The sequence below is a fragment of the Chinchilla lanigera genome, unplaced genomic scaffold (assembly GCF_000276665.1).
Source record: "Chinchilla lanigera isolate Chin_1 unplaced genomic scaffold, ChiLan1.0 scaffold00028, whole genome shotgun sequence".
NCBI lineage: Eukaryota > Metazoa > Chordata > Mammalia > Rodentia > Chinchillidae > Chinchilla > Chinchilla lanigera.
The window spans coordinates 23,095,250-23,112,543 of NW_004955429.1; the positions used below are offsets into that span (position 1 = coordinate 23,095,250).

The 17,294-nt window shown below is 37.2% G+C and overlaps 1 protein-coding gene across 2 annotated transcripts in view; it reads left to right on the forward strand.

The window, feature by feature from the left end:
• Zeb1 (zinc finger E-box binding homeobox 1) overlaps positions 1 to 17,294 on the forward strand; it is a 186,562-nt gene that overhangs the window by 83,623 nt on the left and 85,645 nt on the right. For both annotated transcript variants that reach the window (XM_013515448.1, XM_013515449.1), the window contains exon 2: positions 15,108 to 15,308. In XM_013515448.1, coding sequence (XP_013370902.1) covers positions 15,108 to 15,308 — 201 coding nt within the window. The remainder of the gene's footprint in view (positions 1 to 15,107; positions 15,309 to 17,294) is intronic.

Below are 17,294 nucleotides of genomic sequence, written 5' to 3' on the forward strand. Positions count from 1 at the left end.
TGGTGCTGCCACTCACTATAGCAGTGTGCCTAAGAGCATAAGCTCTGCAATTAAAATGTTTGGTGTGATTGCTATGTCCATCACTTACAGGCATCATGAAGAGAGAACTTCTCTTCTGTATAATTGCTGTATTCTCTCTTTCATAATTTGTACATAAATAAGAACTGTTTTGTTTATCAGCCTGAGAAGCCCAACTCAATCAGTAGGTATAAGCTACCCCGAAAGGGAAGGAGTTAAGGGAATGGACTTCACTGGCTCATGTGAGAGAAAAGCACAAGAGGTGATGGCTTGAGATTCGGTTGGTGTTGCAGTGAGAGCGAGCCTCTCAGACATTCAGTGATAACAGACAGCCTGCTGCAGCGCTGTGCCGCAGGATCTGCCACCACTGGTGCAAGGGCTCAGACCGTACTGACGCGTTCTCCTTCTCTCCCAGTCAGCCTCTGTCTCTTCCTTCTCTCTGTCTCCCTCTCGCCGTCCTCATCTGAGGTGTGAATGTCTGCCTTTGAATGTCTGCCATGCCAGGGAGACACCGATTGCCCTTAAATTCACTGACTGCTGGGAATATTTATAGGCAGAATTCTTAATTGAAGAAGGGATTCTCATATGATTCTGACATCCTGTTTTGATACTCTTTGTGTGCAGTTGTGTAAGATTTTGAAATATTAATCTCTCTTAAATTTCTAAATGATATTTGAAATAATACACTATTAAGATTTTATTAGTTCAATAATAAAGTATTAAGGTGAACCCAAGGTGAAGTGTTTATTTCAAGTGTGCGTGTGTGTTTTGAAGACCCTGTATATAGTGTTCTTTGTGTGCATGTACACAGTGTAAGGTCCTCATCGTATACCGTGTATATTGTGCTAAGAAGTTTGTACCTCATTCAGAGTCCAAATCAATCTTATAAGTAGTTGTGATTCTTACATGATAGGTGAAGAAATCAGGATTTAGGGAGATAACTCGGCTGGGGATAACCAGTCATGGAGTGTTTCATCTACAATTAGCCTGACTCCAAGGCTTCTGTTACACTATTAATAATACCTTCATAAGTTAAGAAACTGCTTCCTTGTACCAGCCAAACACTCCCTTTAAAATAGTGTCTCGGTTTACTGTTACTGACAGATGTGATACAAATTTATTAAAAGTTATCTTTTTTCAACTCAATTACTTACACATGACTTTTTAATCTAAATTTCTGAAATGTTGCCGTATTCAAACTTAAACCAGTTTGAGCTATTAAATTTGATTTTGCTTTTTAAAAATTTTTCTACCACTATACGTGTATTATAAATTTCTTGTTCTTAATTTTGGATTAATGTTACTTGGGAAGTAAATTGCTGTACACGCACACACATAATTTATATGGCAAATAAAGCAGCTTATTACATTAGTTGGTTTTTAGATCATAAGCCTTCTAGTTACATTGTTTAGAATGAACTTACATAGCAAGACACAATTGAAAACAGGCTTTGGAAGCTAATATAACACAGAGTTTATGATTATAAATTGCTTTATTTAAGCTAATTATTTTTACTTGCTTTTATTGAAGAAATAAATTCCTGTCATTCAACATACGTCATTATTTATATATATTTTTTTTTTTTGTCATGATTACAGGCTTTTGTAAGACCCAAATTTGTATTGCTTATTATTGTACAAATAATGTATTAGTTTTATGCTTTGTATTTTTGCTTTTCCCAACTGAAAAGCAGAGTTGAGCAAAATTTTTCTTGTTTCCAAAAGGAATCTGTAGGGGTGTGTGGAGGGGATTATGCACAGCCCTAAATTGGCAGAGAGCTTGAGTGTATTTACAAGCATAGCTAATCTCTCACCTAGTGTCAGGTACATATAACGGTTGTTGACCAGGAAAAAAGTACCTGGCCAGAAGCCCACATATTTCTCATGTTATCCTCCTTCCTGTAAATGTGGCCTTGCTTGTCAGGGAGAGTATTGCCTGGAACTGAGCTGGAAATAATAAGCAGCGTTCATTAAAATATATATCTCGAACTCTTACCATAGATGAGCAATCGAGGCAGATAGAACCTGTACTCCAGGCCTAGGATTTTGTCACCCAGAGCGCTTTGCAGTGACTTGATATGTAGAATCTCAGAAATATATTTAAGCAAAATTTGTTTTAAATTTCAGTTTCAATAATTTCAACCAGTTTTACTCACTACCTTAGTAGGACGTAAGGATTGTCAAAATTATAGGTGCTAAATTTTGAAAAGTTAAGAATTTTACAGAACTATACAGAAAATAAAGTTTTGTAAACCCTATATGATACTAACTTATTCAAAACAGATTTAATCAGTTTACTTTTATGGATTTAGGATAATGGAATTAATGTAAAGATTTAATGAAAACGTTGCTTTCACCCACATTCACAGAGTTCTTTGGAAAACTTGAAAGTCTTAAGTAGTAAGACTTTCCTATTCTCCGTAATCGTAATGGATAGATTGTCATTAAATTTTATTTATGGAAATGTGAGGTGAATCAGCATACACAGTAAGTAGTTTATTTACTGCATTAAAACAGAAAAACTTAAATATTTATAATTCTGAAGTCTTCTTTCTAAATGTCCAGAACTGGCAGTGAGCAGGAGTGCGGCGCAGAGGAAGTGTGCCGCTGCTGTCCTGATTTGCACTAAGGCCCCGCAGTGTCAGCCACCATTGCCTTTGTGTCATTAGTGCAGTGTCAGAAGAATGAACCGGAAAGTGGTGCCTTAGTATTGTTATAAAAATGGCTTTGACCTCTTGTTATGGGCAGTTTGCTGTTAGATAAATTGGGGAGTGCTCCATGATAGAAATTGATACAGTGCTCACAATTAGCCTCATTTCTTTTCCTTTACCTGCCTTTTCCTTCTAAAAAGAAAGAAGTTAGTATGTTGAAATTGCTTAACCGTCTTACTTTTAAAGTCATTTATTGACTGCCAGGTATTTATTGAATACCTACTTTGCATAAATTATTATTTATTATTGAGAATGAGCTATACGTAACATTTAGAATGATAGACATTAAAAATAAGAGCACCTGCTGCTCTTACTGGAGAGCACTTGCCCTGTGGTGGGCACTGTGGTTATGTGCTTTCCTATGCCTCGACTTAATCTGCTTGGCAACCTGAGCAGGAAGGCCTTACAAAAAATCTGTGTTTTGTTGGTTTTTTTTCCCTTTTTTTGATACCAGGAATTGAACTCAGGACCTTGCACTTGCCAAGCAGGCACTTGTGCTGTTGAGCTATATCCCCAAGCCCTCTACTGTGTTTTGTGCCAGGCTCACAATTTTTTGTGTAACTATTACACAATTTTTGTGTAAAATAAGAGACTGAGACTTACCTTCCTGTTTTCTATTGATACTTCTATCATAATATCCCCCACTTTATTAGAAAGCCATACAAACAATCACCATATCATTAACATAAATTTTTGTCCTTTTCACTTCAAAATTAATTGATTCAATACATTTCACACAGCGCTTCATCCATTACTGACAGTTTCAGAACGATTTACACTTGACCAAAGATCTAATGATAGATAGCTAAGCTTAAAAGCTTAGCACCAGAGCTGTGAAAGGTTAGAACAAGATTTAGAAGTCACAAAGACTGCCATTAGAATAGTAGTGTTTTTATTTGTTCATTAATTCAACAAGTGTCTTACCTGTGTACTTTTGATAGGCCCTGTAAAGGCCTGAACATAGACTCTGGAGTGTCCTTGTCCTCATGGAGCTTAGATTATTTCAGTCAGGGAGTGTATTAAGTAGAATAATGGCCTCCCAAACATGTCCATGTCCTAATCCCTAGGACCTGTAAATATGGAATATTATGCACCCAAGGAGAATTAAAGTAGCAGAAGGAATTACCGTTAGTAATCAGCTGATCTTAAAGCAGAGAGGTTATTACGGATTCCCTTGCGTGTCCCAGTGTAATGTCCTTATAGGGGAAGCTGAAGGCTGAAGAAGGGCCTATGTCAGAATGTGTGATATGAGGCAGCCTCCACCAGTCATGGCTAACTTTGAAGATAAAAGGGGGCCACATGCCAAGGAAACCAGGTAGCCCAGAGAAATTAGAAAGAACAAGAAATGGAGGGAATACAGACCTGCCAGTGTCCTCCTTTTGGCCCAGTGGGACCTGTCTTGGAACATCTGAACTCAAGAACTGTAATAAACTTATTTTAAGGCTCTTAAGAACATGGAAATTTGTTAAGAGTAGCAGCAGAAAACTGGTATATAGAAAAACTGCTGTAGAGAAAAAGGAAATGAACAGTTAAGTACCCAAGGTAATTACAGATTGCACTGGATGCTTTGAAGGAAGTAGGATGACAGGAGAGAGTAAAGGGGGAGCGTGTCAGAGAAGCGACTGTCTGAAAGCTGAATGGAAATTCCCCCTAGAAAAGAAGGGAAAGGGTAGAATGAGAGCAAGAGAGTGCAGGGGATCTGGAGAACAGAACGTGCCGGGCAGAAAAGAAGGTACTAAGGGGTAATTGAGGCTTTACAGTACGTGTCTGGAGATTGGTTCCACATACAAGATTTTGGGTTTATGGTATGTGCAATGGAGAACCATCAGAAACTTTAAATCAGGAGAATGAAGCAATCTCTAAACTGAGATTTTACGGTTATCTGTTTCCTCTATTTTCATTCTCAAGTAAAGAAAATATTTTAAATTTTATTACCTTAGATTCTGAGAAGTCCGAAAAGATTTGATTAAGTACTTGTCAGTGAAGTGTTCTATAATATATTGGCAACCTCACTTTTGTTTCTGTTTTGTTTGTCTTTGAAATTTTTTGTTTAATTTACGGGCTGCCCTATTCTGCTTGTTTTTAGACAGCCTTGTACAGAGAATGGTCTCTAGAGCTGTGTAGCTTTGGTTGGAATCCTGACTCCAGGACTAACTAGTCTACCTTCTGTGAGTTGTGTGAACTCTCACTTTTCTTTTCTGTACAATGAAGGTAATTCATATAGTCCCTTCAAGGGTTTACTGCTTCAATGCATATCAAGTACTGACTTCTTAATAAATGCTTTGTGGGTCAGGGTTGGAGCAAGATGTAAAACTGCATAAGGGACCCTGATTTAATGTTTTATAAGTAGATTTTAGGTCATAATTTCTTTAAATACTTTTGCACATTCCTATTCTCTGTTCATTTCAGTATGTAGTGTTAAATTTGCTATTCTTGTGTGTCTTTAAGAGTGCTGTTTCTTTTCACCATTATTATACCTGTTTACTCTGCAAGAGAAAATGTATAGAAGTATGGTTGGGTCACATGACTTTCTAGCTCGGAGATTATTTCTTTTCTGGAATATGTTGTGCCAAGAGATGCTTACAGCACCTTCTGTTTCTCAGATAACTCAGGTAAAACTAACCATCAAGAATTCTTTGGTACTTCAGCTCAAATTTATTTAACTTTCCAACAATGTATTTCAAATGAAAAGAAGCAAGATATTCGTAATTTTATTTCTGTGACTTCTTAGCAAGGCAAAAACAAGAAATTAGAAACACTTGTATAAATGCTCCTACTGGAGTATTTTCTGTACTACTATTATTTTGGATTTATATGCTGTCAGGTTTCTGACTAGAGTACTACAATATTACTAATATTTTATAAAAGTTGCACATATCTCAGAAGCAGAGACTGTAGATACTGTCTTCATTCTTTCTTCCAGAACACTTGGGTCAGAGGACCTGAAGTACTCAACACAACTTGTAAGACTGTATTGTTTAGAATATGTCAGTAAAGCTAAACTCCAGTTACCTCTAAACTGTATTTATGCTTCATTGAGAAATAAATTCTAGTCCAGATTTTAGTAATAGAAATTCTTGTTCTTCCATGTCTGTCCAGCAACACAGCACTTTCTTTCCAGGAGGCTGAGTGCCTCGTGTTTAATTTGGCCCTTGGGAGAGCTTCCAAAGAGGTCCTGTGCCTGGAGACCACTAAGTTTTACTTATGCTGCTGTGTACTTCCGCTGTCACCCGCCTGAGACCAGGGAGGGTCAGTGTTCAGGTGTCATCCTTGAGGTTTAGATCCTTTATCTTCCTTTCATGGTTTCCCTTCTCATGGCCAACAGTTTTAAATTTCATGAACTGTATCCCTAGTTTAAAGGAATCTCAGAGAACCAAATGCAATTAGGATTTTCGTTCTCTTTTTTTTCAACTTATTTTTCACAGCCAGTTCAGCTCCTAACTAGAGTCTCAGATCAGTCTAGGAAAGGCTGCCTTCTGTGATTAGTAAATGACAAAAACAATTTTTTTCTTTTGTTTAACCTTTTACAAAAACATGGCAAAAGCTGAGAATCACACCAGCTTCTGTGGCAGAAACTGCCAGTGAGTGTGTGGACCTGGACGCTGCTGTAACCTGTGTTTGGGGGCGGTACTTGCCCAGGGCAGGGGACGTGTCTGCTGCACAAGGAGGCGTGCAGAAGTCACTTGTGCCTTCTTTGAAAGTGTCACCTTCCTTTTTGTTTTTATAACTTGATGTTTTATGTAGCCTTGAACAGAAAAGGTGAATATTATGTATTCCTTATAACAAACTGCAGTCTTTCACAAGAAGGGAATGTTGTTTACTAATAAAAGTGTAAAATAGTTTTAAAATTTACAGGGTATATATTTACAACGTAGTATTTGTTACATTCTTAAATGTCATCTAATTTTTAAAATTTCATCTCAATATCTTGATTACTGTTTTTACTTATACTTCCTATCCATTGTTATCAAAATTGAAATTACATGTAAGTATTAAGGAAGAAAATGTTTTCCCTGATCCCAGTTTTCTAAAGTTTACCGCTAGCAGCAGTGTGCTCAAAATTATTTCAGATTTTCTTTTCACATTGAAAATTTATCTTTTAAAAATATTTAAAGCAATATAAGTACTCTTGACAGTATGAAAGGAATAAAATAGAAAAAACAAGTTACTTTTACTATTTCACTTTTCCAGGTTTACATCCTTCTACACATTACCAATTAATATTCAGGTACATCTATGTATACTGTACTGTATTTACTCTGTTTTCTGCAGAACAGGATCAAACTGTTTGGGAAAACTTTTCTGTATCAGTATAAAGAAATATATTGAATGGCTATTAAGAATTTTTGTAATGAAAAACAAGTTTGCTGATAGACATGTTTATGAAGTACGTGTTAGTTCATAGGGTAAATGCCAAGAATTTTTTGGAACAATAATTTTGATGAACATTGCCAAATTAGCATGGTATGTCAGAGTATCATTCCTTCCCTTAATCTTTATTTATGGGTTTTTCCCTGGGGCTTTTGGGTCCAATTTATTAAGCAAACATCATTTATCTAGCAGTTACAGTCAGTATTCTAGATCTGGTGTGTCTGACGCACAGCCTGTGGGCCACATAGAGCCATGGATGGATAGTAATGCAGCTTCAAGACTGTAGACTTTGATCATCATCATGTGATTTTAGCAGCATTTTTCATGACTCTGTTTGCATTGCTGGAGCACTGACCATGTAGGAGACAGTGGAATGCTATGTAGGTGAGAGCACAGTACACAGCTAACCCTGCTTCCAACACCCATCACACCCAGTGGAATTGAAACTCGGGTGTATCAAGGCATTGCATATGCTTGGTGAAGTACAGCCATTACCGAGGTTGCTGTCTCACCCCACCAATGTGTGTGCCTGTGAGGGCAGACAGACATTGTTATTAAGCAGGCGTGCACATTTTCTTAATTATGAATCTTAGGTTTGAGGTGTTATTTTGTAAACTAATTTAACAATTTAAATTAAAAAATAAAGGAAGTTTTACTTATAGACATAAACTATATTCTGTATTTTATATGTAGCCCAAGGCATTTTCTCTTCAGTCAACCCAGCCAAAAGTTTGGGCACCCGTGTTCTAGATGCAGAAGCCACAGTAGTGAACAAAATGGACAAATTCTGCCCACGTGGAACTCACATCCCTGTGAGAGGAGAAAATAAGTACACAACTGCCGCAGCAGAAGTGCTGTGGATGTTAGTGGTGAGCACAGGCAGCCCCTGACGCGCAGTGACTCGGCTTAGGGTGTTTCCAACTTCACAGTGGCGTGAAAGCAATACCTTTCAGTAGGAAGCATACTTTGAATTTTGAACTTGGATCTTTTCCTGAACCAGCTGTATTGGAGACATACGTCGTACTTTTGCCCCCATCGGCAGTGCAGAGAGCCACGTCTCTCAGCCAGGGGTTCGCTTGGGTGAATAACTGATGCTCTGCAGCGCGCTGTGTTGTGAAGCTGTGATGTTCAGTATGTTAGGTGAAGTCTTTCAACTTAGAGTGTTTGCAAGTTTTGATGGGATTTTTTGGGATAAAACTCCTGATAAGTTGAGGAATGTCTGCATTTTGGAGAGAAGTAAATCAGGAGATAGAGCAGAGAGTATTGTTGTGGTTGAGGGAGCAACTGAAGTAGAAAGGAAGTGAAGTTGGGCGTGTGTAAAGAGCGTGTGCAGTTGAAGGACACAGGCCGCGAAGCAGGAGCTGTTGTAGCGAGAGTGGAGTAAGCCAAGTGGAAGACAGAACTGAGGTGTGAGACATGACGAGCAGGAGGGTGTCCGTCCCCGACGGGCCTTGGATGGCAGAGTCGGAGGGAAGCCCGCAGCCGGGCTGAGCACGGGGCAGCAAGAGTCTGTTGGTGGCCTTGGAAGGGTTTGTGTGGGTGCTGTGTTGGGAACTGACCGTAAATTCCCAGAAATGTTATCATGTCAACTACAAATAGTAATTTTGCCTTCTCTTAGCCAATATTTATACCTTTTCTTTTTAAATTTTGTTTTTTTCTTTTAGAACAGTATTAACAAGAGTATGCATCTTTATCTTATAAATACCTCTGATACATAAGCATTTATTGTGATACTGACTTCAGCTTTTGTTTTTATGAAAATGTATTTATCAGTGAAAAATAGTAAATTATTTTTTCAAATGTCTTTCAGTTCCTACAGAAGTCATTTTTTCTCCTTCACTATGTTAATATAGTGAGCTTTCATATATTTCCTAATGTTTACCTTATTTTATACATTAGTGGATTTAATATTTTACTTAAAATTGCATCAGTCTTTGTTAGTGAAACTGAACACGTGCACATGTGTTTGTGTGTGTGTGTGTGTTTGTATGTGTGTGTGTGTACATGCACTCATGCCTAAGTGGTCTTCTTCAGATTTTAGTTGACTCCTATTATTCTGGCTTTACAGAAAAAAGTCAGACTATTTTGTTTTTCTGTCTCTTTAAAAAGCACAAGAATTATCATTCTTCTGTAATTCCAAAGTAATTTGCCTAAGAAAACATCTAGCAGTTTGGGGGTGGTTAACTATTTGATAAGGTCCTAAATCAATTCCATGCTCTACCTGTGCTGTCAACTAATTATTTACCTTTTCTTAGAATTGTCATCTAAGTTTTCAAATTTACTTGCTTAGATTTATGAAGCGTATTTATTTATAAAGTGTCTTAAATCCTTTCATAGTGACTTTAACTCTGTTTTCATTGTTTATTTGGTGCTGTGGACTGAACTTCAGGCCTTGCACATGCTAGGCAAACACCTACCCTTGAGGCACATCCCCACCCCATTTGCCTTCTAATAGTAAATATTTGTGCATCTTAATTTTTCTCCGCAACCAAGTGGGCTAGTGGTTTATCTATTATATTCGTTCTTTAGTGACTGGGCTTTTAGATTGACTAATCCGCCACATGACTTCTCTACTTTTTGATCCAGTATTTTCTGCACTTGCATTTTTGATTCTGTCTTCATACTTCTCTTGGGTTTTTGTCATACTACTTATATTCTGTAAGTAACAGTTCATGTAAATTCAAAGACAACCTTTTTATAAAGATAGTTTATGAAGGAAATATTATTGATAGACTATTGTGAATTACCTGAGGTCAACTACTGTGTGTACAGGGGAGGGAGAGAGGTAGAGAGAGGTTATTTTGGTCCAAAATGATGTTTTAGAATAATGGAAATACTCATTCAGTGTTTCCACCTTTCTCTGTATGAACTCAGGGTTATGCCTAAATTTGTGTTATCTTTAGCCTAATGCTAACATATATAAAATATCCTTCTTAAAACTAGCTCTGAGAACACAGTTCAAAATGTGTTTTTCTAGGTATTTTGTACTTTACAACAGTGTGCTCGTCTGAAATACATGGAATGAGTTTGTTGAAAGTAGTCTTAGTTTTTGAGGATCAGTCTTACGTCATTTCTCAGTGAAACGTTACTTTTCCCACTATGCTGATGAGGTGGTGTTTAGGGCTGGACGGGAGTCAGTGAGATTACACGCATATTGATGTCATTCTGTAAGCAGAAACATCTCTGGAGTGAAAAGCTTTTTCACACCCGAACAGTGGTCCTATGCTTTAATGAGTGCAAATCACCATTCTGATTTGATAAGACTTTGAAGTTCACTGTCCCCTCTTCCTTTACCACCTCCACAAGTGTCTCCCTCTGTGCAGGCCTAACCTGCTATTAAAAGGCATAGTAAACCGTTATGGTGAGATTCTTTATTTATAGAGCATCTTGAATAGCTATACAATGACTAAAGTTGAAATTGTACTGCTTTTTTTGGAACCATATTCATCTGATTTATCTAATCATTTTATTATGATTGTATATTAATTATTTACATGGGACTTTAGTGCAGCTGATATACCACTACATGCAATCAGGTGCTAAAAGCTGTGTTAGTTTTTTAAATATTTATTGATTATGTTTATATTACCCGAGTATACTGTTACTAGTATGAGATTTTAATGGTGAAGATTCCTTAGTTATTTGAAAATGTTTTCCATGGAATATTGTTATGTAGAGAATTCCATGTCCCCAGAATAGGATAAATCAAAATGTAGGACTCCTTATGCTTAGTGCAACAATTTTCATTCAGGAAACAAGCTACAGAATCAGGTAGACCAGGCTTTGAGTTCAGCTCTACAACCTAAGAGCTACATCCTTTAGACAGGCTGCTTAACTGCTCTATATTTTTAATATACTAAGGAGAAATATAATAGCATTTATTTCCTGGAAGTTGCTTGAAGACTCACTAAGATGGTGGTGATGATGGTGATGGTGGTAATGGCGTGGTGGCAGCAGTAGCACACTGACTTCATGCTGTATGCCAGACACGAAGTACAGTGCACGGCATCCATACAGCTGCCTTACGCAGTTGATGCTGTTTATCTGGATTACCCAGCATTAGCATATATAGGTAATATTAACTGTACTACCATAAGTCAGTGTTTTCAACATTTGATGACAAACAGAACTGATTGAAAAATCCATCTTTTTAAAAAAAATTTAAATTTACATTAGATACTGTTTTATTTAAATATTTGAAAACCTGCTTGTCTTATTTTCTTTTATCCTTGCTTTCTTGATAGCTTGTTAGTTTAATTAAAACTCAAAATAGGGATGATCATCTGTGATTGTTGAGAGTGTACTGCCCCTAGGCTAGGTAATGTATACACAGAATTGAGGGGGAGGAAATACTTCTAATGTTCTGTAGAACAACAGGGTATAACTAGAGTCTACAGTAATTAATTATGCATCTCAAAATAACTAGAGAAAAGTTTTAAGGCTTCCAGCACATCGAGGTGATAGTATTTGAGGATATAGAAATGCTAACTAGCTTGATTTGATTATTGCATATTGTATATGTATGTTACAGTACTGTACCCCATAAGTACAAATACGTCAGTTAAAAAAGAATGTCACTCTTCAAACAATAGTATATTTTTAGTTGAAGAGTCAACCCAACAGAGGTATGGAGATGGATGAGTAGAAAATTGAGACAGCTGATATGCTCATTGGCTATTAGAATTTATCCAAGGCCTACATTATTTTCTGTGCTTTCTATGGTAGTAAATATTAGCCCTGAAGGCCCATAAGCAAAAGGATAGACCCATACACACAAAAGCTTGCCTGGTATCTAAGTTATAATAATCAATATAAGCAGTTTTTATTGATTTTTCTCTTAGTTAAGTGACTGTGAAGGAAATGATAGTGTTTCGTAGTTTTTTGTCTTTTTCCCATCTTAGCTAATAAAATGCATTACTTTTTGGGACATATCCAGTTTTATGCCATATTATCAAGATATGCTCTGGCAAAATTCATAAGGATAAGTATAAAACATATGCGGTCTCTGTGTTTGGGATAGTTGACTTTCCTTCTACATCACAGTGACAGCTTTTACTAGGGACACGAAGGAGTTTGGCTAGAGTCCTGGAGACTGGCAGGTGGTCCTTCTGAGCACCGTGAGCTATACTGATTCAGACAAGATAGAACACCCTGAAGCTCAGGTTAAAAAGCACTACAAACAAATATTTGAAGGATAGTACATATATATCTAAAAGCTTAATTCTGGGGAGGTTTACAAGTCCCAAATATTCCAAATATAATGTATTAAACATATAACCTAGGATCAACCAAAAAACCTACAGGTAACAAAATTGATCATGATAATGCTAAATTACAATCTTACATCATTAAAAAGTGGTAATAGCACCAATATGAAGGCGTGGTCAACTCAGGATGTCAAAGAAGCACTGACACCCCCCTGCACAAAATAGCAAGAGTTTCAGCTCTCCGTGCGTAGTCTCACCACTTCCAAGCGTAGTGAGAGCTTTGCAGTGAGGCAAACTGTGTGGCAGCCAGATCCTACTGGAGTTAAGAATTGATTGATCCTGAGTGAGCACTAGCCCTATTCTAATTTTAGTGCATAGTGTATAAATGCCAAGTTCGAATGACTTTAACAAGTCACTTAGTAGGTTACCAGTAAGTAACCCTTCAAAGTAAAAATAAGGGTCAATAACATGGTGCATCACCTGCTGGTAAGAGTCCCTGTTTCATGTGTATGTGCGCGTACTCGTGTAAGCATGTCTTTCTTACTATTAGTTACAGACCATCAGGAAACTCCTCGCAGACAGCTGTGGACCAGCCTTTGAAACTCTTGCCCCATACTCCTACCTGATACTCTGCTCATACTTTGGCTGGAGTATAATGAATTACCCATGTTTCCATCTTAATTCATATTTTCCCTTTACCATAGTAAAAGGAATTTCTACTATACTCAATGTTGAATAGGTCTTCTCAAGTAATATTTGTGAAAACATATAAAACCATTTGTAGAGGAGTTTAACCATATATACTTAATAAATCTCCCTTTGACTCAGCAGTTCCACCCGTATAACTTATCGGATAAATTACTTCAGGGAATGGCCAAAGACATGTATTTATAAAAACTTTATTATGACACTTGTTAGTACTTACCTCTAGAAACAAAATAACCTTCATTAGATGTTTGATTAAAATAATATCCATACAATGGAATGCTATGTAACCATTCAGAGGAAAACAAGACAGCTTTATATATATTGATACAAATAGTTTTCAAGATACTTTGTAAAGAGGCAAAAAAGTACCAAAATAGTCTTCTGTAATTCTATACATTTTTAAAAATATACAGACAGGTTTATATATGGGCAGAATGATCTATATAAAATGTAAGATGCATATCAATGTATGAGGTGAAGTTTGCATTACAATAAATAGAATAAGGTATGTGATAATGATTAGTATCATGCCTATCTACTGCATTGAAACATTTTGCTATAATATTTTACCGTCTACAGTAGATTAAAGAAGGGAAATAGGGATGCTTTTACTTTGCCTGTTTTACAGTCAGACTGTTTAAAGTGAACATACATTTATAATAAAGGAAGAAAACCATTTCCCCCTCGGAAAAGACCTAGAAAAATACATTCATGCTTAAGTGTTAACACAGCAAAATGGTATTTTTTTCCTCACTCAAGATAGTGAAGAATCCCTACTGTGAACACAGTGGTACTTTGGGTACTCTTTTGCACCAAGGAGTCTTCCCGGGGTGTGTGTATAAAAGCAGAATGTTTGGAGGTTTGGGTTATTTGCTTCCAGCTTTACATGTTTATCCATGCTTGTAATTGTATTCCTTTATGACAGACAGACAGACAGACAGACAGAGAGGAGGACACACACCTATGTATGTACGGAGAAAAATATGTATAAGTATCATTTACGATTTAGGTGGTTTTCTTTCAAGGAGGCAAAAGAAAGAATAACTGGAATTATTGCTTGATTATCTGGACAAAGTAAAGCTCCTTTTTTCTCCCTTCTCAAACTTAGCAAATAAGAATCACTCTGCAAATACTTGAAAAGAGATACTCCAGTGACAATTCCATATCAACTACCAAATATTTCTTCAGTTATGGTGATTATTATAGGACCTGAGAAGGAAAACATTGTTTATTCTAGATTATTTGCTTTACAGAATTTTACTTTCAACTGTTGCTTGTGGATTCCACAAATGATAGAAATAATTCAGAATAATTATATATCTTTATAATCCTGGGGATAAATGTCATTGAAATTCATTGACAACTATGGGATGGATTACCATCTGAAAACCTTAGAATGTCATTTTTTTCAGAATTACAAACTCAGGAACATTACTTGAAAGCTTTCATTACACAGCATGTGACTAAATAGATTCTAAGGTCAGTACTGGATTAACATGAAATATATAAAACTCAATGATACAGTACTTTTATGGTAAATTTGATAATGTTATTAGGAAAAATGACCTCTTTTCTTAAATTGTAATACTTCAAAGGTTTGAAAGTTAACTGTACATAAAGTTTTATATGCAAAAAGCTAATTATGGTCAGAGAATGTTTAACACAGGACCTTCAGAGCACAGAATGTGGAATCAGCTGCTGGGTCTCAAGTCCAGGCCCTGTAACTTTCTAGCTGTGTGATCTTAGATGAGTTACCCTCTCTTTTCCTTATGTTTCATATCTATAGAAATATAAGTAGTAGGTGGTAGAACTGTATAAAGTTGTATAAATGAGCTAGCCTTTATAAAGCGTTTGTACATTTAGTAAGTGTTCAATAAACGTATCACTGTTGTTTTACTGTTTTGGTCATCTGCTACCTAATAAGTGCCATATGTGTGTGTTGGCAAATTATTTTTATGTGTTATGGTCTAAAGGAAGAAACACTGAATTACGATGTTTTAAGTACCATTTGTAATTTGTTTTTCTGTTATATAACAACTAGTTTTACACTAGTCAGTTTTGATTTTTTTTTTTTTTTTTTTTTGTATTGCAGTTACAAATTATAATACTGTGGTAGAAACTAATTCAGATTCAGACGATGAAGACAAACTCCACATTGTGGAAGAAGACAGTGTTACCGACCCTGCAGACTGTGATGGTGGTGTGCCAGACAGTGACTTGCCAGCAGGCCAGACAGTGTTATCAGGGGGCAGTGAAGGGGATGGGAATGCTGCAGACAGCTGGGAAGATGAGGGTAAGTTTCATTTCTCACAGTATTCTCCTCCCTTGATTCTTTCTTTATAATGTATTCTAACTGAAAAGATAAATTGAATGAAAAGGTTGAAATGAACAGTAAACATTATATTTTAATATTACATATCTTATTATAAAAAGATAAATTGAATAAATAAATTGAATTTTAGTAGATTTTTCTAACCGGCTTTCCACATATTGTTGATATATGTCTACATTTAGTTTCATATTATGACGCCCCTAAGTGAAGAATCTAATTAGAAGCTAACAATATTTTATTGCAATACAGTTTTCCTGTGCAAAAATCCCACACACAGATTCAGAGTATTTTCAGTGTGTGTGTAAGCTTCTGTATACATGTGTCCAGGTCTTATAAGGAATGTGGTTCTTTGAGCTGCTTGAAGATTTTTATTGAAGTCAAATGTTTGCTTTCACTCCGGGAAAGAGTGGTGGACTGGAAGGAGCAGTAAAAGTAAGGAGACCCTCTACTGATTGCCACTTCTGGAAGGAAACATTAAATGCTTAATCTTCTTCCTCATTAGTCAGATGGAGGAACTAGACTCAATTCTTTTATTCTAGTTATAAAATTGCTCCTTTCTACATTTTTAATGCATTAGTTAAATTACTTAGTTTGTTTTATCAAGGTTTAAGCACCAGTGTTACATTTTTAGTGTGTGGGTCTGGCAGGTAATATGAATCAGGGAGGCTGGGGATCAGGAATAAGCACATCAGCAAAGTGAAGAAAAACACGTAACAACTCATCTACAAGATCAGTCAGAAAAGAGGCTGCCCAGCAAGAGTCCACTCCAGGGAGGTCAGGGTATCAAAACTAATGCTTGGAAAACCTGTGGAAACAGGCCAAACATGCAGGCCAGAGGATTTGGATAATGAAATGTGGAAGCATAGGTGAAAGTCCAAATAGAGGTTGGAGGCATCAAGATGGCGGAGTGGTGAGCAGCAGAGAAAGAGCCTCTGTGAGTGTTGCTTCCAGATGCTAGAATACAGCAACATAAGGAAGACAAGAGGGAGGGAAGTGCATCTCCTTGACCCAGGAAGGCTCTGAGGTGTGAATTGAAGCCACAGAGAGAGTGAAGGGAGAAACATCAACAGAGAGGAAGGAGGTAGCCTGTGAGGCCTTCCTGAGATGGGACTCTCTGCTAGAGAGGGGCAGTTCAAAGCTGCAGACACACGGTTCCTGCTGATAACCCTAGAGGCCTCCATGGAGAGATGCAGCCGCGGAAGGGAGCAGTGGGTGTGAAGGACTGCACTAGCTGGTGGTGAGTGCTGAGGGCTGAGTCATCCTGTGCAAGAGAGCGATTGGCCAGGAGCCGTCTTGGAGAGGGGCTGGCTGAGCTCAGAACTCAGAGCAGCTGCTGTCTTCATCTAGCAGCTCCCAGCTGGGCTCAGGCCCTGGACTCAGGCAGGTGTGCTGACAGCTGCAGACCGAGTGAGCCTGGTCTTAGCCAGAGGTGCAGGCTCACTGAGATTACCCGCTACCCTGCCAAAAAGCCACCCTGGCTTGCTGGGTAGATAGCGTGGATCAGGACTCTGTCTCCACATGGTGTCTACCGGTGACAGCAGAGACAAACCTGAAAGTGAACTTTTTTTCTCTCTTGTTTTTTTTTTTGTGTTGTGGTGGTGGTGTTTTTTTTTTTTCTTTCTGTTTTTCTCCTTCATTGTTTGATCTTCTTAGGAGTGTAAACATAGTTTCTAGCCTCTTTGTGGTTGTTGTTCTGTTCTGCTCTTTTATCTCTTCCTTCTCTCTTTCCCTCCAGTTTCTGCAGCAGTTTCCCAAAGTTTGTGTGATCCCCCTGTGTCTTCCAGCTTTGCTTCTAATCTCTTCCTCTTCTACTCCCTCTTTATTTTTTCCCTATCCCCTTTGAAATTTTAAAACCTGAGGGTAAAATTCACATTAAGAAATTATATACTGCATATAATTTTCTGATCTGTTTTAGATTTGGTCATATAACTATAAATGTAGTTCATA